The sequence below is a fragment of the Heteronotia binoei genome, chromosome 9 (assembly GCF_032191835.1).
Source record: "Heteronotia binoei isolate CCM8104 ecotype False Entrance Well chromosome 9, APGP_CSIRO_Hbin_v1, whole genome shotgun sequence".
Taxonomy (NCBI): Eukaryota; Metazoa; Chordata; class Lepidosauria; order Squamata; family Gekkonidae; genus Heteronotia; species Heteronotia binoei.
The window spans coordinates 6,218,524-6,240,804 of record NC_083231.1 but is presented as its reverse complement, the minus strand read 5'-3'; the positions used below and the strand labels follow the sequence as shown (position 1 = coordinate 6,240,804).

General features: G+C 46.9%; 1 protein-coding gene across 1 annotated transcript; it reads right to left on the bottom strand.

Annotated features, from left to right (window-relative positions):
* Nucleotides 1–663: 663 nt before the first annotated feature.
* On the bottom strand, nucleotides 664–15,993 carry C1QTNF7 (C1q and TNF related 7). The gene is made up of 3 exons (XM_060246189.1): nucleotides 15,891–15,993; nucleotides 13,128–13,373; nucleotides 664–1,619 (listed from the first exon to the last, which is right to left on the bottom strand). The coding sequence occupies exons 1-3, from the start codon at nucleotides 15,976–15,978 to the stop codon at nucleotides 988–990; spliced, it is 966 nt and encodes a 321-aa protein (XP_060102172.1). The 5' UTR covers nucleotides 15,979–15,993; the 3' UTR covers nucleotides 664–987.
* Between the last annotated feature and the right edge of the window lie 6,288 nt (nucleotides 15,994–22,281).

Sequence of the window (22,281 nt, the reverse complement as noted above, 5' to 3'; positions counted from 1 at the left end):
GGACATGGGAATGAGACTCATGGGGAGGGGGCAACTACTGGGGTGGGCATTAAAGGCCGTAGTGCAGCATTCGTGAAGATGGCTGGCAGAAGAAGCAGGGATTGCTGTAGCAAAGGCTGGGTGGAGATAACTGCAGCCATGTGTTGCTAGGAAAGGTGCAGGCTGAACTGTGACCCCCAGTTGTGTGTTGCTTCCTTGGGAGTGGAGTCATAGCCCCTGCCCCACCTGTTGCAAGTATCCACCCTACTGGTGACCCAAGAGGTATCAAGCCCCATAACACCACGGTGGCAAACAAAATGGGGCCTGGCAGTTCAGTGCCAAGTACAGCACTCCAAGAGGTCTGTCCAGCCAACAGGACTTAGAATGGAGATGAGCTCTTTGTAATGTGCGAACCATCGTGAGTTTCAGGCCTATATGTGGTGCGGGGGGGAACTCCTGCACACATTTCTGCATTGCAGCTGAGGACAATTATTTAAAAGAGAACTCTGTGATCCAAACAGGGCTTTTTTTGAGCAGGAATGCACAGGAACGCAATTCCGGCTGACTTGGCATCAGGGGTGTGGCCTAATATGCAAATGAATTCCTGCTGGGCTTTTCTACAAAAAAGCCCTGGGTACAAATGTATTAACATAAATCTGCACTTCTTCTAGCAATATCACTAAGTCTACACTATTCATGGCACAATATTCTCATTCAGTATATTTATATACAACTACATGCTATTATTATAACTTTGTTTAAATATTATTATAATTTTCTACAGGACAATTATATACATTTCAGTTGGCTGAATCTCCTGTTTGGTAAAAAGACCCGGAAATGCAACATACTGTATGCTTGAAAATTACTCTTCAGCTGTGGGTGCCTCGGCAGCCCAAACAAAATCCCCAAGCAAGTCATTTATTGATTTGTCTTGGTGACATTGTAGACCCGATCCCATTCACTGTCTTGTGTTCGCTTAGAGATGCTCCCAAGACATCTCAACTATCACAGCTCATCGTCATCTGAAAGGGCATCGTGATAGTCGGTATCGACATACAAGAGGAATCCTGAGAACAAACTATCTGCCCATGTGGGATCAGCAAACAGGCCATTTTGATCCGTGTAGAAAATCTCAAGCCACACTTCATCCTCCGGCTGAAGGTGCATCACTGTTGACCCAGAAGCCACATCATGATTTCCTGTGTTAGCATCGAACGTCTTTATCCGGAACTTCCCATTATGAACCAAGCCAATTGCAAGGTGTTTATTGGCCAAAGTGATGTCATAAGAGAAGTAATAGATCCCAGGGATGGCACATATGAACTTCCCGGTTGAAGGGTTGTAATGGCCCCCTTCGTTGAAGAGGACTTTATTGAAGATAATCGGTAGTTGTTCCTGTGGGTAACTTGTGGTGATCCCAACAGAAAAGGCAGATTTCAGGACTATTTTCCCACACTTACACACTCCTGGCTCACCAAGTTTTCCTTGTTCTCCTTTATCTCCTTTTGGGCCTGCTGGACCCACAGAACCCACATCACCTTTCGCGCCTCCCAGTCCTGGAGGCCCTTTTTTACCAGACTCCCCTTGGTCTCCTTTATCTCCAGGTGCTCCTACTGGTCCCGTCTTTCCTCTTAAACCTTTAAAAAAATGAAAGTAGGTTATTATTGCTGCCTACACCAAGTGACTTTCTTTCCATCAAAGGGTAAGATTGGTTAGAACTTGTGGCCCTGCATGATTGGCAACGCTGTGAGGCCTGGCCTTTATAGGCTATGTACCGATGATACAAAGATTAAAGTCTGTCCTCTATGTGGTCTTTGTAGATTACAAAATGGCTTTTGATTTTATCATCTGGGATAGATTATGGGCTAAATTAGAGACATTCTCAGTAGATCGCAGACTACTTGCTCTTATTCTGTGTTGCATGGAAATAATATCTTGACTGTGACATCTATCTTGCAGGGCCCCTGTTAAGAGGAAAGTGAATTGAGGCTATATTCTGGCCCCTCTGCTATTTAATTTTTATATCAATCCAATAGCTCAAACTCTGTCAAATCCAGATTTTCACCTACCAGCCAAGGGACCAATACCTGCCTTATTATACACAGATGACATAGTCATTTTGTCCTATGTTGAAGTAGGACTTAGAAGAACCCTATGAGCTCCTGCAGCATTAGGGGTGTGCACAAAAAAATAAATAAATCTGTATTTTCTGGTTCAGGTATATGCCAAACACACGGAAAGGCCCAAATATCAGTATGATACTGGGATTCAGAAAATAATCGGGATTGCCAAATTTGTCAGCTTGGCATTTAAAGGGTGAACCTTCTCGGTTCACTTGTGCCATGACTTGCAAAACACATTTAAAGGGATGGTCCCTTTAAATGCATTAGGCTTCTCCTGCCCTGCAATTTAAACCACAGGCCAGGAGAAGCAATGATTCGGTATTGCCATGCCAAGCCGAATAATATCGTCTTTTTTTCTGGATTCTCTATATTACAGATCAGAGTATCCAATCTGGCTTAGGAAATATCAGTATTTTGGGGGTATTTATTTGGCTTCGTAAATACTGAATGCACACCCCTATACGACATATACCCCCATACAAAGAGGGAAGAACTAATGATACAGTTCCATAAGACCAAGACTAGGGATGGGCACAAATTGAGAAATGAACTATGGTTCAAGCACGAACTGGGCTAGTTGATGGTTTGTTTCAAACTGCTTCATTTTGTTGCACCATTCCTGTACCAGAAAACGAACCACATTTTTTCCATGGTGGTTCATTTACTTCCTTTTTGTGGCTCATTCTCCAAATAGCCTGGTGCTGATTCAATCAATTCCTAACTATGGGGGTGGACTTGAAGATTCAATTGTAGAATCCATTCCAACTATGGGGGTGGACTTGTAGAGAGACCTAGAGACACCCAACACAGTTGTCCATAGCTTGACTGGCAGCTCTGGGAGCCAACCATGGGCTCCCATTCTGTTCTACGGGAGCAGATTATATACCTAGTATAATATCATACCCTGACTCAGCTGTTTTCACTTTGCAGAAAAAAGACTTCAGTAGTTGTTTGCTAGGTGGCTGATTTAGGGGAGGCGTTAAATGACTCCTTTTTTTTACAATTTTTTAAACACCTTTCTTAGCTGGGAAGGTGTCCCTTGCTGTGGTTTCAGGGACTGAACTGGACTGGAGGCTAGAGCTGAGCTTTCCTGGGGGCACCTGTTTGGGAGGGGCTATAACAGGGACATTTCAAAATGTCAAGTCTGCAGATTCAATGATGAGTCGGTGTGGATACAAAGACTCTATTTTATTGATACTGATACTTGTGGCCTAAGCCAGGTCTTGAAAAGACTAAAGTACATACAGTAGATACATTGCATATAAGGTATACTTCAAAGGGATTCCTACGGAGGGAGGATTATGCAGAGGACATTCACACATAGATGTTACAAATACATTATCATGTTGATTAGAGGCCCGTTTGGCCTTGATACTCCCAGGCTCCTTCCTCTCCCCCAAGCCTGAGCTGAGAAGGCACAGATAAGGCGTTTCACACATTACCATTTCAAAACAGGAACAGTTTTCTAATGGGAGGGGGGAATAGGAGAGGATGAGCTAGCAGCATTTGGTTATACTTTGGTTCTACCCAGCATGCTCTTTGCTTGAGCCAGAGTTATAGACAGACTTGACACAGACATCCCATATCGAATCTTTGCCAAACTTGGAGGGCTGATGGAGGAGAGCCGTCTGAAGATTTTCTGTGAGTTTGACATCTCAAACTCACAATGGGGCTGTTCTACCAGCTCTTGAACCAAATGAACCATGAGCCAGTTAGGGAAATCAAACAAACCACAAGTGACCACGAACCAGCAGTTTGGGTAATCAAATTAACCATGAACTAACACAAACCACAATTTTCCTGGTTCGTGCCCATTCCTAACGAATATTCTAGTCTTCTCCAGAAGATATCTTAAACATAGATAAAAGTTGATGGACATGGCATAGAACAGGTGAAGATCTTCAAATTTCTAGATGTAGCATTTCAGTCAACAGGTTTGTGAAGAGAATGACCCAGATTTCTGACAGTGCCTGAAGACTGGCATCAGCTGACATTTTTCTACTCAAAATGAGGCTCACATATCCTCTACATAATTAAAGGTAAAGTGACACTTCATGACCTTTATGGTTTACAAATCTTTGGTACAAAGACTTTCATCCCTTGGAAGTAGTTCAGTCTAAATCCCCTAGATATATATTTGATGTTCCTTGTTGAGCACCAAATGCAATTCTCAGAATAGAATTGGGGCTGATGTCCCTTGAAGCTCATAATTGGGATCAACCTCTATGTTCCTGGCTTAAGCAAAGCCTTAACACATCTGGATTAACCCCCTTCATTCTTGCGGACAGCCACCACTCACGTAGGGTGGATGCAGCTGAGAATAAAATGCAACTGCTCAGCTTCTCCCCCTTAGCAATCTGCCATCTCAGGTTCTCAGGAACTAAAGAAATACTCGACGAATCTTAGATGCAGCTCTCCAAGATGATAGACCTTGGACACATCTCTATCCAGTGGTAGGGAATCACAGCCAAAACTCTGTGCCAGAGAACTATCTTTATGCTTTAGAATCCCCCCCCCAAATACTACAGAGCTTCCACCCTACCCTGTTTTAACTGCTTGCCCTCAGAGCTACTGGAAGGGAGTTACTTAGTCCATATTCTTAACATCTGTGATCCTGCCAACTGAATGCAGTCCAAACAGTGGATCATGTGTTGTTATTTTGTCCATTTTATAAGGACATCTGTTCCACTTATCTCACCCTATTCCATCCAAGTGTCCAGAAAGGTCTGAAAAATTCTACCTATCCTTGTAGATTGTCCAACGAGACCATTCTATGCCCAGATTCTGTCCATAAGAAAGCTGATATTCCAAACTTTTAAATAATTTTTATGTATAATTAATTACAGCACAATAAGGTGATGAATTTTAATCCCCGTATATTAATTTTACATTTCTATGTAAACTGTGCTGTGCTGTTGACTGATGTGTTGATTGTAATAAGCAGAGCCAGCCCTAGACTGTCCGGCACTCTAGGTAAGGCTAACTTTTGGCACACCCCCCCCCCCACCACACTGATAATGTTACTGAGTCACATGGGGGCACCCAATCTGGTGCCCCCCAGAAGGCCAGTGCCCTGGGCAAGTGCCTAGTTGTCCTAGTGGCAGGGCAGGTAAAAAATGTTGATTGATCGATAAGGTCAGAGACCTTCATGGGGCAAGGAGCACAGCTTAACACCCACTTCAAAAGGGGACTGGGAGGTACTGGAGAGGGAGGTGGTAAGTGCTCGTGGATCCATGAAAATGTTGAAACCCAAATGGGGGGTCTCTGGCATGTGCAAACCAAAAATATGTAGAGATGGCCAACCCACCTGTGCATGGGATGGAGAAAGTAGAGGAAGAAGTCCTTTTCTCCCTTTCTCACAATACAAGAACTCGTGGGCATTCGATGACATTGCTGAGCAGACAGGTTAAAACGGATAAAAGGAAGTCCTTCTTCACCCAAAGGGTGATTAACATGTGGAATTCACTGCCACAAGAGGTGGTGGCGGCCACAAGCATAGCCAGCTTCAAGAGGGGTTTAGACAAAAATATGGAGCAGAGGTCCATCAGTGGCTATTAGCCACAGTGTGTGTGTATATATATAAAAAATTTGCCACTGTGTGACACAGAGTGTTGGACTGGATGGGCCACTGGCCTGATGCAACAGGGCTTCTCTTATGTTCTTATGTGACACAGAGTGTTGGACTGGATGGGCCACTGGCCTGATCAAACATGGCTTCTCTTATGTGTGACTCAGAGAGTTGGACTGGAGGGGCCATTGGCCTGATCCAACAGGGCTTCTCTTATGTTCTTATGTGACACAGAGTGTTGGACTGGATGGGCCGTTGGCCTGATGCAACAGGGCTTCTCTTATGTTCTTATGTGACACAGTGTTGGACTGGATGGGCCACTGGCCTGATCCAACATGGCTTCTCTTATGTTCTTATGTGACACAGAGTGTTGGACTGGATGGGCCACTGGCCTGATCCAACATGGCTTCTCTTATGTTCTTATGTGACACAGCGTGTTGGACTGGATGGGCCATTGGCCTGATCCAACAGGGCTTCTCTTATGTGACACACAGTGTTGGACTGGATGGGCCACTGGCCTGATCCAACATGGCTTCTCTTATGTTCTTATGTGACACAGAGTGTTGGATTGGATGGGCCATTGGCCTGATCCAACATGGCTTCTCTTATGTTCTTATGTGACACACAGTGTTGGACTGGATGGGCCATTGGCCTGATCCAACATGGCTTCTCCTATGTTCTTATGCGACACAGAGTGTTGCACTGCATGGGCCATTGGCCTGATCCAACATGGCTTCTCTTATGTGATGCAGAGTGTTGGACTGGATGGGCCACTGGCCTGATCCAACAAGGCTTCTCTTATGTTCTTATGTGACACAGAGTGTTGGACTGGATGGGCCATTGGCCTACATTTCCAGCTTACAGCATCTGATCTAACATGGCTTCTCTTATGTTCTTAACCTGGCTTACGAGGTAGTGATAACAAGTCCTTGCTGGGGCTCCCTGGTATTTGCCTTAGAGTTGACAGTTCTGGGTTGAGAAATTCCTGGCGATTTGGGGGTGGAACCTGGGGAGGGTGGGATTTGGGGAGGAGAAGTTGCCTCAGCGGATTATAATGCCAGAGAGCCCCCCCCCCCAAGGCAGCCATTCTCCAGGGGGACTGATCTCTGCCATCTGGAGACCAGTTGCCATTCTGGGACTTCCTCAGGCCCCTCATGCGGGCTGGCAGTTCTACCCCCCAGGAGGTTCCAGAAGGTCCTTTATGTCAGCGAAGGTTCATTGAAGCTCCCAAAATAAGCAAGCTTGATTATTTGAAACAAAGTTGCATTTATTGTATACTCCAAAGTTACTTCAGCATGATAGGCATTGGAACTGATGGCGAGCAGTTCGGGTCATTGGTATTTAACATTCTACATCAAAGCAATTACAACTACCCCCCAATTCCCAAAACAAAGGCTGCTTTTGCATGTGAGACTTTTCACACGGCTCCCCCTTATCTTCTACAGTTGGTGGTTACATTTCCCGGCGGCAATGTCCTTGCCGCCTCTAGGGAGGAGGTGAGAATCTGCTGGGCATTCTCCACTTCAAAGAATGCCTAACAACCTTTGATGTCCCTGGGAAGCTACTCTTTGGCTATTCCCTACTTGGCCCCCCCTCTCCTATTCTACTAGCACAGGTTAGTGAGCATATATGTGAGTTAATCAATCTGGTTAGTAGTCAGCATTCAGCAATAGTATCAATGAACAGAGTCTGACACTTTAATGATCTGGAAGATGCTATCAGGTATCTATGGTAATAAATCCAGAAACACAACTAACATTGTGTTGCTTGTGATATCGCTTGCATGTAGGCAAACCTACATTTCCAGCTTACAGCATCATCCCCCCTACCTGATCAGCTTTAAAGAGCTGGCAACTGAATTTACATATTTTCCTCTCCCCACTTTCCCCCCTCTTCAGGAAAAGACTGAAAGTCTTGGAGTGTCTTGGCACAAAGGTGGTCTATAAATGTGGTCATTAAGAAAACAAATGTTTGAAACTACCTGGCAATTGGTTTATGGGTGTAGGTCGGAGAAGCAAAAAGAATTCTGGAGACCCTGTCAGGGAATATATACTACTTGCAACCAGTTTAGGGTTGCCAACCTCTAGGCGGCTGCAAGATTGCTGCTGGGGCTCCCAAAGCGGGAGCACATACAGCCGGGGCTGCGTGAACTGCACTGGCTACCAGTCACTTACCGGATTCGTTACAAAATGCTGGTCATTACCTTTAAAGCCCTATATGGCCGAGGACCTGCCTACCTTAGGGACCGTCTCTCCCTGCACGAACCCCAGAGAGCACTGAGGTCAGCAGGGAAGAACCTGCTGACTATCCCCGGGCCAAAAGAGGTAAAACTCCAAAGTACCCGCACTCGGGCTTTCTTTGTTATGGCTCCACAATTATGGAATCAACTTCCAGAAGAAATGCGGGCCCTGCGGGACTTTGAACAGTTCCGCAGGGCCTGCAAGACCATCTTGTTTCGAATGGCCTTCGCTGATTAGAACGGCTAAGTAAAGTTTGCCATCTAGGTAATAGCACAAAAATATTAATTTTACTGTTTTTAGAATTTTAATTGATTTCAATTAATTGTAGTTAAAATGTTCCATTGTATAATGTATATTGAATTCTTGTTGTTAGCCGCCCTGAGCCTGCTTCGGCGGGGAGGGCGGGATACAAATAAAAGGTGATTGATTGATGGATTGATTGATAGGTGGCATTTAGAGATTCCCCACTATTACAATTTATCTTCAGATGAGTCAGATCATTCTTCTGGTGAGAAGGGCTGCTTGGAGGCTGGAGTCCAGGGCATGGGTCCTTGCTGAGTTCCCTCCTCTCCCTTCCCCACCCACCCCAGGCTCCAAACCCCAAATCTCGAGGTATTTCCCAACCCAGACCTGGCAACCCTACAGCAGCTTCCTTGCCACCTTTTCACCCTTGCAGAGGTCTGCTGTGTGAGAAGAGGCTTGCTGGACAGAGCAGGGTCTTGAAGGGTTGAGGGGGAAAGGTCATGGAGACAAAGTTTCGGTGCCAAACCTTCATTTTAAGGAGCCTCAATGCAACATCCCAATGAGGAAGATCCAAGTGGGCAGCTGTGTTGTTCTGAAGCAATAGGAAAAAAGCAGTAGACAGGAGCACCTTTAAGACCAACTAAGTTTTATTCAGAATGGAAGCTTTTGTATGCTCTAGGCCGAGGTCAGACGCACATAAACTGATGAGATGGGCATGGATGAAAGCCAGATGCATGTCGGATTTTATGCGGTTGTCCAAACATCAGCATCTGGCAATGGTCGTTGGCTCATTCGTGTCCCGAACTGCCACGACTGAGATGCGGACTTTTTTGATAGTACATTAAATCTGGAATAAGAATGCTTCTGACGACTCCCGCGCGTACTTTCTATGTTTGAACGCTCCATTGTAGCCGACACGTCGCAAGCGCACATCCGCATCCCTGCGAGAGCCCACTCCAAATGATATCATTCCGCCAGCAATTGTTGACTCAGCCTTCCAACCTTCCGAGGTCGGTAAAATATGCACCCAGCTTGCTGGGGGGGGGGGAGTATAGATGACTGGGGAAGGCAATGGCAAACCACCCCGTAAAAGGTCTGCCATGAAAACTTTGTGAAAGCAACGTCACCCCAGAGTTGAAAACGACTGGTGCTTGCACAAGGGACCTTTCCTAAATGGGGGGGGGGGGAGGCAGATCCCCGCCAGGCAGAGAGACAGCAAAAAGAGTTACTGTGCTCCCCCCCATTTAAACACCATGGCGGGGTGTTTAAATGGGGATGGGAGGAAGATGACCCACCTTTGCCATCTCCCCGCCAGGTGGAGAGACAGCAAAGAGAGTTGCTGTGCCCCCCCCATTTAAACACCACGGTGGGGTGTTTAAATGGGGGGGAGGAAGATCCCTCACCTTTGCTGTCTCCCCGCCAAGCGGAGAGACAGCAAAGAGAGGTGCCGTGCTCCCCCCCCCCCATTTAAACAACACGTTGGGGTGTTTAAATGGGGGGGGGAGGAAGATCACCCACCTTTGCTGTCTCCCCACCAGGCGGAGAGACAGCAAAGAGAGCTCCTGGGCTTCCCCTTCCTTTCTGGGTGTTTAAATGGGGGGGGGGGCAGATTGCCCACCTTTTCTGGCACCTTAAAAAAAAAAAGCCAAGCACAATATCCCACGTACTGCGCTTGCGCGAGTGTGGAATGCCATCTCAAAAAATGAGGTCCGGTTGAGACCTCTGATCAACCCGCGACGGGAACAACGCTGCTTAGAACTGAAGGATGGAGGGATGTCTGATCAGGAAATTCGATGTAAAAAAGCTGCGGGGTATAATAGCGACGGGTTAGGGATGGATTTAATGGTGAGTGTGACCGCGGCCCTAATCAGACAAAAATGGAATGGCAAGCAGCACTTTATATTAAGAACTGCTTGCCATTCCATTTTTGTCTGATTAGAGCATACGAAAGCTTACATTCTGAATGAAACTTAGTTGGTCTTAAAGGTGCTCTTGTCTACTGCTTTTATCCCGATGAGGTGGAAAAGAAAGCATGGGAAAGAGGCACAAGTGTGCGGTGTTAGAAACAGAGTGATCCAGGTTCCAATCAATGAAGCTGGCTGGGAGACTTTGGACTGGTGGCACTTAACCTGACTTCCTTCATAGGTTGCTGAGAGGATAAAATGGAGGAGCAAAGAACCACGCATGGAGCCCTCAGTTCCCAGGAGAAAGGGTGGGGTGAACATGTGACAGAAATGTGGAGATAATGAGATGGCAGGAGAAGAGCCAGCTACACACATCAGATCATATGGGGAGGGGGTCTCTTGGGAGGCTCCTAATGAGAAACAGTCTTGAGAGAGTACAGGATGGTGAAAGTGGTGGAGGGACAGAGAAACATCTGAGAGTCCCTGAGCTCTTTCCCCAGCATTTTGGGACAGGGGCCAACCATTATATTCATATGCATTATATTAATTTTGTCCTGCAAGCTGGTAATTTTAATACATTATTTGCTGAGTGACGGAGTTCCATGCGACAAAGTTGAGCCAAGTCCATTACAACCTCCCAATAATACTCTAACAAAATTAAGCACAATAAAGTGAAATTGAGTGAAATGTAGTTAAAAACATTTGTGGCTTATTCTCAATGGGTGGGCCTTCCATGCTGGATATTTGTCAAGGAAGCGGAATACTCAGATTTGATTAGTGATTTGAACAAAACATTATTTCATCTCAGATGTACAGAGCAAAAAACTGAATTCCACTCTTGGGAAATGAATATAGATGTGTTTGCTTTCTTTCTCTAAGAAAATGGGTTTGCTTTTTTTGTTTTCTTCCCATTATTTTTAACACAAGAACTTGAATGTTTTGGGGAGACATCTTGTTAAATGATATAGAATCATACTCCATCTGTTAGCTAAACAAACCATCCTAGATTTTCTATGTAATGAATTGAACACAACCTGTGCTCCTAGTTCCCTCATCTTCTGACCCATATTGCGTGAAGCAATGGTATTGCTTTACTCTGCTCTGGTTAGACCTCACCTAGAATATTGTGTTCACTTTTGGGCTCCACAGTTTAAGAAGGATATAGACAAGCTGGAACGGGTCCAGAGGAGGGAGACGAAGATGGTGAGGGGTCTGGAGACCAAGTCCTATGAGGAAAAGTTGAAGGAGCTGGGGATGTTTAGCCTGGAGAGGAGGCGGCTGAGAGGTGATATGATCACCATCTTCAAGTATTTGAAGGACTGTCATATAGAGGATGGTGCAGAATTGCCTTCTGTGGCCCTGGAAGGTAGGACCAGAACCAGTGGGTTGAAATTAAATCAAAAGAGTTTCTGGCTAAACATTAGCAAGAACTTCCTGACTGATAGAGCAATTCCTAAGTGGAACAGGCTTTCTTGGGAGGTGGTGGGCTCTCCTTCTTTGGAGGTTTTCAAGCAGAGGCAAGATGGCCATCTGACAGCAATGCAGATTCTGTGAATTAGGCATATGATGAGAAGGAGGGCAGGAAGGGTTGTATCAGTGCTGAGTTCTTTTGGCTTTTTCTTACATGGCCAGGGAAATGCTGCTCGCCGCTTTGGGGACAGGACGCAATTTTTCTCCAGGCCAGTTTGGCCTGGGATCCTGGGGTGCGGTCACACGTACCATTAGTGATGACACAGCTCTGTCTGGCTGACGGATTAAATGTGTTCGTTCAGACATGCACATCTGGCAATCGATCGTCATCCGGGCTCATCCAGGCTTGCTACACATGAATGGCACATTAATTTGACAGTACATAAAGTCCGGCCCTTTTTCAAAACAGCGGCACAAGATCGGCTTTTTGTTGTTTGGACAGCTCAAGCGCGATACTGCCTCTCACCTTTTTTTTTAAAGAAAGACCCAGCAGACATGTGCATTGCCAGATCATCCGGGAATCTGAGGTGACGCTTCTGCTTCTCCAATCAACACAGGATCGGAGGGGGGGGGGACGTTATCCCAGTATTCAGAACAGGAAAAAATTCCTTTTTTTCAATGTGGAGGATTTCAAGATATCATTGTCACTGCCAATTTCTAGGAAAATAATTCCTGGCAGTTCCGTGGTTTGGATCGGCAACGTTAATTCTGGAAACTTTTGCCCTTCCCCCCTGCCTCTGAAGAAAGTTTTGATTTCCCAGCTCCAAACAGTTGGGCGCATGTTCAATGGACCCCGTCCCCTCCCAGAAATCACCATCTGATTACGCATGCTCCAAGAAAGGAGCGTGATAGTATAGGATGTCTGATCGCACACAACAGAATGAATCGCATTCTTGGATGCTTGTCTGAACTGCCCTGCATCGATTCAATATTCAGCAGTTCAGATTTGAGCGCTACACATACGCTTTTAATGGTACGTGTGACTGCACCCCTGGAGGGGTTTTGCCATCTTCTGGGCATGGAGCCTGCAGGGGTCACTGGGGATGTATGTGTGTGGGGGCGGAGGTATTTGTGAATTTCCTGCATTGTGCAGGGGATTGGACTAGATGACCCTGGAGGTCCTTTCCAACTCTATGACTCTCTGAATTCCAGTTTACTATGAACTCCTTTCCTTCCTTGTACTTTTAATGTCTCATTCTATACCTGTCTGGTCCCGCAGTTGGCTCAAACTCTCTAGGGGGTGTCACAATTATAATCTGTAATATATATTAGTACTTAGCACATTTTAAAGTGTTCATAGACAGTACTGTTGCATCAGTGTTACAACGATCCTTTAAGGAAGGCTGATATTACGCCAGTGTTGCCAATGAGGTTTGAGATAAAGATTACGTAGGTTTTCTCAGCCTACCTAGCAAGACTTGAAACAGCCCTTTCCTCACCTGTAGCTCCATCTGTGACCTGCTACATCACTGTAACTGCAGAACTCAGGTACAGCTCTCTGCCAGCCACGGATGAGAGAGGTGGAAGGTAGAATTTGGAAACAGATGTTGTGGTTTGCTTTTTTTTTTTTCTTTTTAAAGGAAAGAATATTCAGTACCTGCATTTCCCTTCTCACCCTTTTCTCCCTTCCGGCCGTCTCTGCCATCCCGTCCAGGAATCCCAATCCGGCCATGGGGCCCAGGTGCTCCATTGACACCAACGGGGCCGGCAGGGCCCGGCGATCCTGGAATGCTACAAATGTATCTTGAAGAATAGGTTTCCCCTTTAACCTGGCTGTGAAGAGCTTGGCCACTGGTATAGAAAGCAAAGGTGGTGACATACAACAGCAGAAACATCCTGGGCACTGGGGAAAAAGAACAACAGAGATGTGCAAACAAGGTATTCCAGTGTGTTTCATTCAAGCTTTACGATCAGATTGTAATCCACATGTACATTATAGACATTATACCAAATCTGTGCACATTGTTTAACCAAAGTTTTGTATCAAAGATTTCAGGTTTTCACGGCTGGTAACATCATTAGGGTTTGTAGAATCTTTTGGGATCAAGTGCCGTGTTCTACTGGAGAAAGTTTTCCTTCCAGATGTTTCGTTCTCAGCTGCGGAGAACATCCTCAGTGGCGTTGCAGCCGGAGCAGGCAGTCAGACCTTCTTGGCTGCTGTGCATTGAGCCAAGAAGCACAGCAGCCAAGAAGGTCTGAGCGCCTGCTCCGGCTGCAACGCCACTGAGGATGTTCTCCGCAGCTGAGAACGAAACATCTGGAAGGAAAACTTTCTCCAGTAGAACACGGCACTTGATCCCAAAAGATTCTACAAACCCTAACAAAGTTTTGTACATTAGTTTTATGAGGACACATGGTACATTGTATTGATAGCTTTAGACTTAGATCAGAATCCTAACACTTACACAGCACAATATGATGCATGCTTACTCAGAAGTAATACGAGTTGAGGCAAGTGTCAAGGTAGGTTTGAACCGGATGGCGTGGCAGCCTTTTACCCTAGAGTAGAACTCTTTGTAGTTCATTGTTAATTCAAGCCAGAGAGACGCTTCAGGGATCGATGCCCCAGAATCACACCTCTCTGATGTATTGTTTGGCTGAACTACCCCCAAAGTCATTCTCTGGCTTAAAACACAAAGCAAGATTCTGCACAAACCAGAAGCTCGAAGCTGGCTTGCTTTGTAGTTGCTGCTGGGAAAATGCTTTCATGTCTTTTACTCTTGCTGTTCTTTACTCTTTGGTTGCTGTGAGCTGTGTGTGACCCTATGAACATATGAAGCTGCCTTCTACTGAATCAGACCCTGGGTCCATCAAAGTCAGTATTGTCTTCTCAGACTGGCAGCGGCTCTCCAGGGTCTCAAGCGGAGGTTTTTCACACCTATTTGCCTGGACCCTTTTTTGGAGATGCCGGGGATTGAACCCGGGACCTTCTGCTTACCAAGCAGATGCTCTACCACTGAGCCACTGTCCCTCCCTACCAAACAACCCCTTGTGTGATAAGCATCAAAGCTCCAGGTGGATCAGGACTCTTTGCAGTTTCTTGCAACCGTTTTGGCTCTATTCAGATGTCGTGAATGATCTGGAGTCTGCTTGGGGTCTTAGGGTTGCCAGCTGCCAGGCAGCACCTGGAGATCTCCTGCTATTACAACGGATCTCCAGATCATTTCACTTGCAGGAAATGGCTGACTCAGAGAAGTAGCTGCCCAGTGTCTGCCTCTCCGAGTCCCCCTGCGGCTCTCTGTGGCGGTGGGGGCTTTCTCCCTGCTTTTGCTCTCCTGGAATTCAAAAGCAGGGAGAGTATCTTCCCCCCTGCACTCCTCTTGGGAGTCTCCTGAGAGGCACAGATGGTGAAGGCTTTCTCTCTGCTTTGGCATCCCTGCGGTGCAGATGCAGGGAGAGGATTCCCCCCCCCCATGCCTCTTGGGAGACTCTGAGAGGCAGCCACTGCTGGGCAACCCCTTCTCTGGGGTCGCTGTGGCCCCCTCCATTCTATCCTATGGGCCCGTAGGATAGAATGGAGGGATTAGGCTGCCCTCTGCTACAGAAGGGGTTTTAAACTTTAACCCCTCCTCTGAGGTCACACCACAGCAGCAGCCGGAACTCTCCATTCTATCCTATGGGCCCATCTGGCTGCAGCAACCCCAGAGAAGGCAGGGGGCGCAAGGAGTTCGCCTAGGTTGCCAAAGGGTCTAGGGGCCAGCCCTGAGGGGGGGCTGCATGGCATCATATGCTGCTGAGGCCCCTCCCCTCCCCAAAGCCCACCCTTCTCAGGCTTCACCCCCCCCAAATCTCCAGGTATTTCCCAACTCAGGGCTGAACCTGGTGAGCGGGCAGCCCCATGTGCTTTCTCCCCACTCTTCTATCCCATGGGGAGCAGAGGCTGAAGATGTGAAACTTCCATTAACTCCAAGCAGCCATGATGTCAGATTGTCGGCACCTTAACAAAGGAGGGTTAATTTCTTTGCTGGTAACTGGGATTCTTAACCAGAATTAAATTGTGGTGAAGAATCTCAGTTCCTGGGAAATAAATTCCCATTTTTTACTCAGAAAGAAAAAGCTTCAGTATAGATTGTTCACACATGCTTGCCAACCTCCAGGTGGCACCCGGAGATCTCTGGCTTTTAGTGTTGATCTCCAGGCAACCAAGGTCAGTTCCCCTGGAGCAAATGACTGCTTGTGGGGGGCAGGGGGGAGTCTACGGAATGATACCCTCCCGAAGTCCCTCCCAACCCCCAACCCTGCCCTTCCCCAAGCGACACCTCCAAAATGTCCAGCTTTTTCCCAGCTGGAAATCAGCACATGTAGCCAGCACATGTGAATAGTTTAAAGAGCAATTTCTGTACAGTTGCAGAAGACATACCTAATGACGCTGGCTGTGAAGTCACTTGGGGATCAGGTTTCGAGCCCACACCTCGCAAGCTGATAGCCGCAGGTTCAGTCTCTGGCATCTCCAGTCAAAGGATCCTGGGCACTGGTGCAGTGAAGCCCTTTCTCTGCTTGAGAGGCCCTGCCGGCCAGAGGAGAGAAGTCTTAGCAAGATGGTCCAGTGGACTGCCCAGACAGAAACCAGCTAAATCTGTTCCATATCCCTGATGCCTAAAATCAAAAATCAAAGCAGTGTTTTACATGGGCAGTTCTCCCTAGTGCAGTTGTTTTGCTTTAACCTGCATAAGGAAAAAAGGCTGACAGGTCTACACCTAAAACACCACATGTGGAAGAAGAAGAAGGAAGAGGAGAAGGAGGAGACTGGTTTTATATTCTGCCCTTCACTCAGAGCGGCTTACAATCTCCTTCCTCTCCTTTCCCCACAACGGACACCTGTGAGGTAGGTGGGGCTGAGAGAACTCTTTTGAGAGCCATTCTTGAGAGAATGGCTTTTTCAAGGACTTTGACTGACCCAAGGTCATACCAGCAGGTGCATGTGGAGGAGTGGAGAATCTCAATGTTCCCTCTAAGCTGCAGAATCTTGTGAGCGAAAATTCTGCTTTGTGAACTGCTGGCATTACAGTTGGGAGCTCCTGCACGAATTAGCGTGCTCTGGGGTCATCCTTCCTGAGCTAAGACAAAAATGTGTGAGCTGGAGGCTAAAAGGCTGTGCGCTAGCTCACACTAACTCAGCTTAGAGGGAACACTGGGGACTCTTAACTCGGTTCTCCCAGGTAAGTGTCTGTGCTCTTAACCACTACAGCAAACTGGCTCTCTTGTCATCTACTCAAATGAACATGGTGTATGCCAGGAGAATAGTTTCATAAAGCAGTCCTTCTACCTTGTGCTTAAAAATGCCATAAAGAAGGGGTGGCAGAAACATTTAAAGCTGTTCCCCCCCCCCCACCGTCACAGCGCAGGGAACAGGCATTCTGAAAACCAGTTGGGATGGGGCAGATGTGGTCCCGGCAAAGGGGCAGGCCTTGGCTTCCCAGAAAAGTGTCAGGAAAGGGATGGGGATACTCTAGAGTTGCCACATCTTCCCCGGCCATCAGTGGGTGGTGCAGAGGTAGAATTGCCAGCTCCAGGTTGGGAAACTCCTGGATATTTGGGGATGGAGCCTTTCTTCCAGGTAGGGTTGCCAATCCCCAGGTGGGGGCAGGGGATCCCCCGCTTCAGGGTTGTCAGAAAGCGGGGGGGAGGGAAATGTCTGCTGGGAACTCTTTTATTCCATAGGGAGATTTATTCCCATAGAAAATAATGGAGAATTGATCCGTGGGGTTCTGGGGGGGGGGCTGTGTTTTGAGGTGGAGTCACCAAATTTTCAGTGTAGCATTTAGTGCCTCTCCTCAAAATACCTCTAAAGTTTTGAAAAGATTGGACCAAGGGGTCCAATTCTATGAGCCCCGATAGAAGGTGCCCCTATCCATTATTTCCTATGGAAGGAAGGCATTGAAAAGGTGTGCCGTCCCTTTAAATGTGATGGCCAGAACTCCCTTTGGAGTTCAATTATGCTTGTCACAGCCTTGATCTTGGCTCCACCCCTAATGTCTCCTGGCTCCACCCCCAAAGTCCCCAGATATTTCTTAAATTGGACTTGGCAACCCTACTTCCAGGTGAACTGATCTCTGTTGCTTGGAGATCGTCATAATTTCAGGTCTCCAGACTCCCCCTGGAGGTTGGCAGCCCTAATGAAAGAACTGACCATATACCAAACCAAAACCCAGAACATTAGCTGAGAGCAGCACTCTGACTGAGCAGTGAGCCAGGTTCTGACTTGAGAGGGCCTCACTCTTTTCCAGGCTCTGGAACTTTGGTCTGAGAAGGGGTGGGGCAATCTGTATTTGTCCAGTGCGGCAGACTGTATTTCCCTGTCACAATAAATACAGTTGTTTGCCTCAGCTAAGATGTGTGGGTAGAGGGAGGGGGCTTAAGAAAAGAAGCCCTAGACCTCGAACTCACCCTGGGTTCCAACATCTGGGCTCCATATAGACACAGATATGGGAGTTGACCCTCCCTGTAACTGGTAACATCTGCGTCTGCACAAACAAGGCCCTCAGGGCCAGCAGCCAATTCACAACATCCTCTGGCAGCAAATCCCACTTCTTAATCATCCATCATGTAAAGAAGTATTTCCTTTATGTCCATCCTGAATCCAGCGCCCATCAGCTTTGTTAGATGCTTTTGAGTTCTAATATTTTGGGAGAGGGGGAGGACGTTCTCTTTGGTTGCAAACACTCCCGAAAGCACCATTGCAAAGTCACATCCATTGATGGAAGCTACTAAGCCAGCTTCCAGGTGGAGCCTGGAGATCTCCTGCTTTTATGGGTCACCTCCAGCTGGCAGAGATCAGCTCCTCTGGAGAAAATGGCTACTTGGGAGGGTGGACTCAATGGCATTGTAACATGCTGAGGCCCCTCCTCTCCCCAAGCCCCGCCTTCTCCCAGCTCCACCCCCACAGTCTCCAGGTATTTTCCAACATAGACCTGGCAACCCTACCCTAAACGATGGTTGCCAGCCTCTCCCACTATTACAACTGATCTCCAGGTAACAGAGGAGCAAAAGGCTTAGGCTTCCCAATTCCCAGGTCCCAGCGGGGGATCCCCCATTTTCACAGGCTTCTCCCGGTCCCCAGCCAGCTGGCCGGCGGAGGAAGCCCCGCCCCCCACAATCACCATGTAGTTTTAGAGCTCCTGCAGGCCCGTTTTTAAAATATGTGCCTTTAAGGCTGAGCAGGAAGCAGGAAACAGGAAGGGCTTCGGAGAAAGGCCCCTCCCTTTGCTTTGCTTTCGTTTTCAGATCAAGTAAAGTTTTGCAGGAACAAGACCCAGTAAGTATTTGTGTGTGAGAGAGAGGGAGGGGGCAGGGGATTCCCTGGTATGGAGGCCCTCCCCCCCCTTTAGAAAGCGTTGGGGGGGAGGGAAATGTCTACTGGGCGCTCTATTATTCCCTATGGAGAACGATTCCCATAGGGAATAATGGGGAATCGAACCGTGGGTATTGGGGGTTCTGGGGGGGGCCCTATGTTTTGAGGTAGAGGCACCAAATTTTTAGTATAGCATCTAGTGCCTCTCCCCAAAATACCCCCAAGTTTCAAAACGATTGGTCCAGGGGGTCCAATTCTATGAGCCCCAAAAGAAGGTGCCCCTATCCTTCATTATTTCCTATGGAAGAAAGGCATTTAAAAAGGCGTGCTGTCCCTTTAAATGTGATGGCCAGAACTCCCTTGGAGTTCAATTATGCTTGTCACACCCTTGTTCCTGGCTCCGCCCCCAATGTCTCCTGGCTCCACCCCCAAAGTCTCCAGATATTTCTTGAATTGGACTTGGCAACCCTAAAAAGGCTGCTTTGGAAAATGGACTCTGTGGCATTGAGGTCCCTTCCCTCCCTGAACCCTGCCCTCCTCAGGCTGCACCCTCAACATTTCCAGCTATTTCCCAGCCTGGAGCTGGCAGCTCTCCTCTAAACCTCTTCTCCAGCAAGCGAACAGAAATCGAAGAGACCGTCTGAACACTCTGCACTTCGGCAGCTGCCTGGAGCGCGACCCAGGAGAGAGGATGCTGGTTTTGGCCCTCCCCACCACCCTTGCCCCAGGCAAGGGAAATATATGAGCTTGGCCAGCAGTGGCACATGCCCCACCACCTGGCTGTCGTAGCTCCGCCTCCTGCACCGCATTTGTGCTTCCACAGACATGGCACAGGAGGTGGAGCTGTGGCAGCTAGACATAGAAGGAGCTGTGCTGCCGCTGGGGGCAAGGGGGGGGAGCGCTGTGCCTGGGGCACTGGTGCTGGCTGGGATTGTCGCCTGCAAATGACAGATACGTGCTGATGTTACACTGGCCCTGACGAGGGAATTTTACTTGTACTCTTAGGACCTAAACTGGAAGCTACATATTGGCAATATTACTATTCCCTGTATATATAATTGCTGCGGACATAAGGCCAGGTATGTTTTGGGCTCCCAAAAAATATGTTTGGGTCATTAATTTCCAGATTGGAACATTCCATTTTGGGTCCTATATTGTGTTTTAACAATTTATTAATAACACATGGTTACAATATTTAATTATCTTTTTCCTACACTAAACCATATGATATTTCACCCCCCCTCCCTCCAATCTTGACTTCCCCGAAGTTACAAATTTGAATTCAATTCTAAAGGTACCACTAATCTATCAAAATATAATACTTTTAATTAATACTAAAAAATTGTCCAATGTCTTTTTATGTTCCACTCTTTCTCCATATATCCTTTGAATTTCTTCCATTCCTTTTTAAACAAATCTAAGTCATAGTCTTTTAAAGTTTTAGTTAATTTGTCCATTTCACTCCATGATAGAACTTTCACAATCCAATCCCATTTCTCTGGTATTTTTCCTTGTTTCCAAAGCTGCGCATACAATGTCCTAGCAGCTGAGAGCAAGTACCAAATTAAAGTCCTGTCTTCCTTTGGAAATTTTTCTAATTGTAATCCAAGCAAAAAAGTCTCTGCAATTTTCTTGAAGTCATAACCCAAAATTTTGGAGATTTCTTGTTGTATATTTTGGGTCCTATATTAATTACTTATTACCTTACAAGTGTATCAGGGACTGTTGTAGGTTGTAATTTGTACTATTTGACCTCTGAAGAAGGCCTCTGCAGGCTGAAACGCGTCACGTCATAGATGGTTCTTTCATGTGCATTTGTCATTTGATGATTTTATGAGGCTTCATTTGAGCCGACGAGGTTTTTTTTTAAAAAAAATAATTTGTAATAAACACGTGTAGTTCTGTCTTCAGCTATTGCTGTTTTTAACTGTTGCCCCCTTCCTAGAACTTTTAACCTTCTTTGGAGGTTTCTGCCAGTGACGGGGCCATCTGCTCATTCCTCTGAAAGTGAGGTCATGTCTTTGTATAAATGAAATATTGACATAAATCCATTTTATTCAACTTACTGAGAACATTCACTAGCTGCCTTTCTTCACACTGAGCTCAAGGAGGATTACAATATGTACAAAAACACAACACAAAAACAAAGGATGCTGAAGGATGTATTTATGTCCCTCTGTACCAAACCCAAGGAATGACACACTATGGTGGCATGGTATTTTGGGGTACAGGGAATTCCACATCTAAGTCCTCAGTTTTTTGTTTGTTTTGTTTCTGATGAAATGAGGAATTCTATTTCCATTCTCAGTATGCCTAAACCCTGACAGACTCCCTGGGATCTCACAGGGCTGGCTGAGCACCCCTGCTTCCCTTGCTTGCTTTGTCCTTTCTCTGGATTTGCAACCTTCCCCAGTAATCCCCTTTGCACCCTCCATGGGAAGAGTCCTCCTGGCTACACTGCGTGAGCAGCTGAATCCAAAGAACCACAGAACTCATTCTATATGTGTGTGTGTGCTCCCTCTTAGCCAGGCCATTTTCTGTTGCAAATGGACTGAAATCCAAAAGCAGATTGTGATGTGATGTGGGAGTGAAGGACCTACCCATCAAAGGGAGCAAGTTAAAAAAAACCCACTGGGTGTGGCCGTGCTGGGTGTTAAGCATTCCCAGACTAGCTTTTTGGATCCCAGCTGGAACATGGAATAGCTTGGGAGGATATCTAGAAGTCCACAGATATCACCGCTTTGCAGTCAGCTTGGCAAACAGGAATCCAATTAGGGTTTGTAGAATCTTTCGGGCTCAAGTGCCGTGTTCTACTGGAGAAAGTTTTTCTTCCAGACGTTTCGTTCTCAGCTGCAGAGAACATCCTCAGTGGCGTTGCAGCCGGAGCAGGCGCTCTGACCTTCTTGGCTGCTGTGCATCGAGTGAGTCCAATTGGCTGCTTAGTGCTAGCGGCGGTTCTCTGACTAAGTTCTACTGCCGCACATCATGGTCCAGTTCTAGAACACCGTATCAACAGACACCTTGCAGAAGTTTGCCAAAGCTGAAAGAGTGCTTGTGAGAAGGTGCCATGGCTTAGTGACAGAGCATTCGCTTTGCCCACAAAAGGATCCAGGTTCAGCCCCTGGCACCTCTAGGTACAAGAATCAGACAGTGAGGAAGAACAATAATAATTTGGATTTATATCCCGCCCTATACGCTGAATCTCAGAGTCTCAGAGCAGTCGCAATCTCCTCTACCTCCCCACTCCCACAACAGTCACCTTGTGTGAGGTGGGTGGGGCTGAGAGAGTTCTGCCCTTTCAAGGACAATTCCAGTGAGAGCTATGGCTGACCCAAGGCCATTCCAGCAGCTGCAAGTGGAGGAGTGGGGAATCAAACCCAGTCCTTCCAGATAAGAGTCCGCACACTTAACCACTATGGCTGACCCAAGGCCATTCCAGCAGCTGCAAGTGAAGGAGTGG

Bases quoted from the DNA above. Each gene is read 5' to 3' on its own strand.
- C1QTNF7 (XM_060246189.1), bottom strand. From the start codon at position 15,978: ATGCCAGAGACTGAACCTGCGGCTATCAGCTTGCGAGGTGTGGGCTCG. The intron at 13,374-15,890 runs GTATGTCTTCTG...CTTTTTCCCCAG, and splicing joins TTCACAGCCAGCGTCATTAG to TGCCCAGGATGTTTCTGCTG. The intron at 1,620-13,127 runs GTACTGAATATT...ATTTTTTTAAAG, and splicing joins GGGTGAGAAGGGAAATGCAG to GTTTAAGAGGAAAGACGGGA.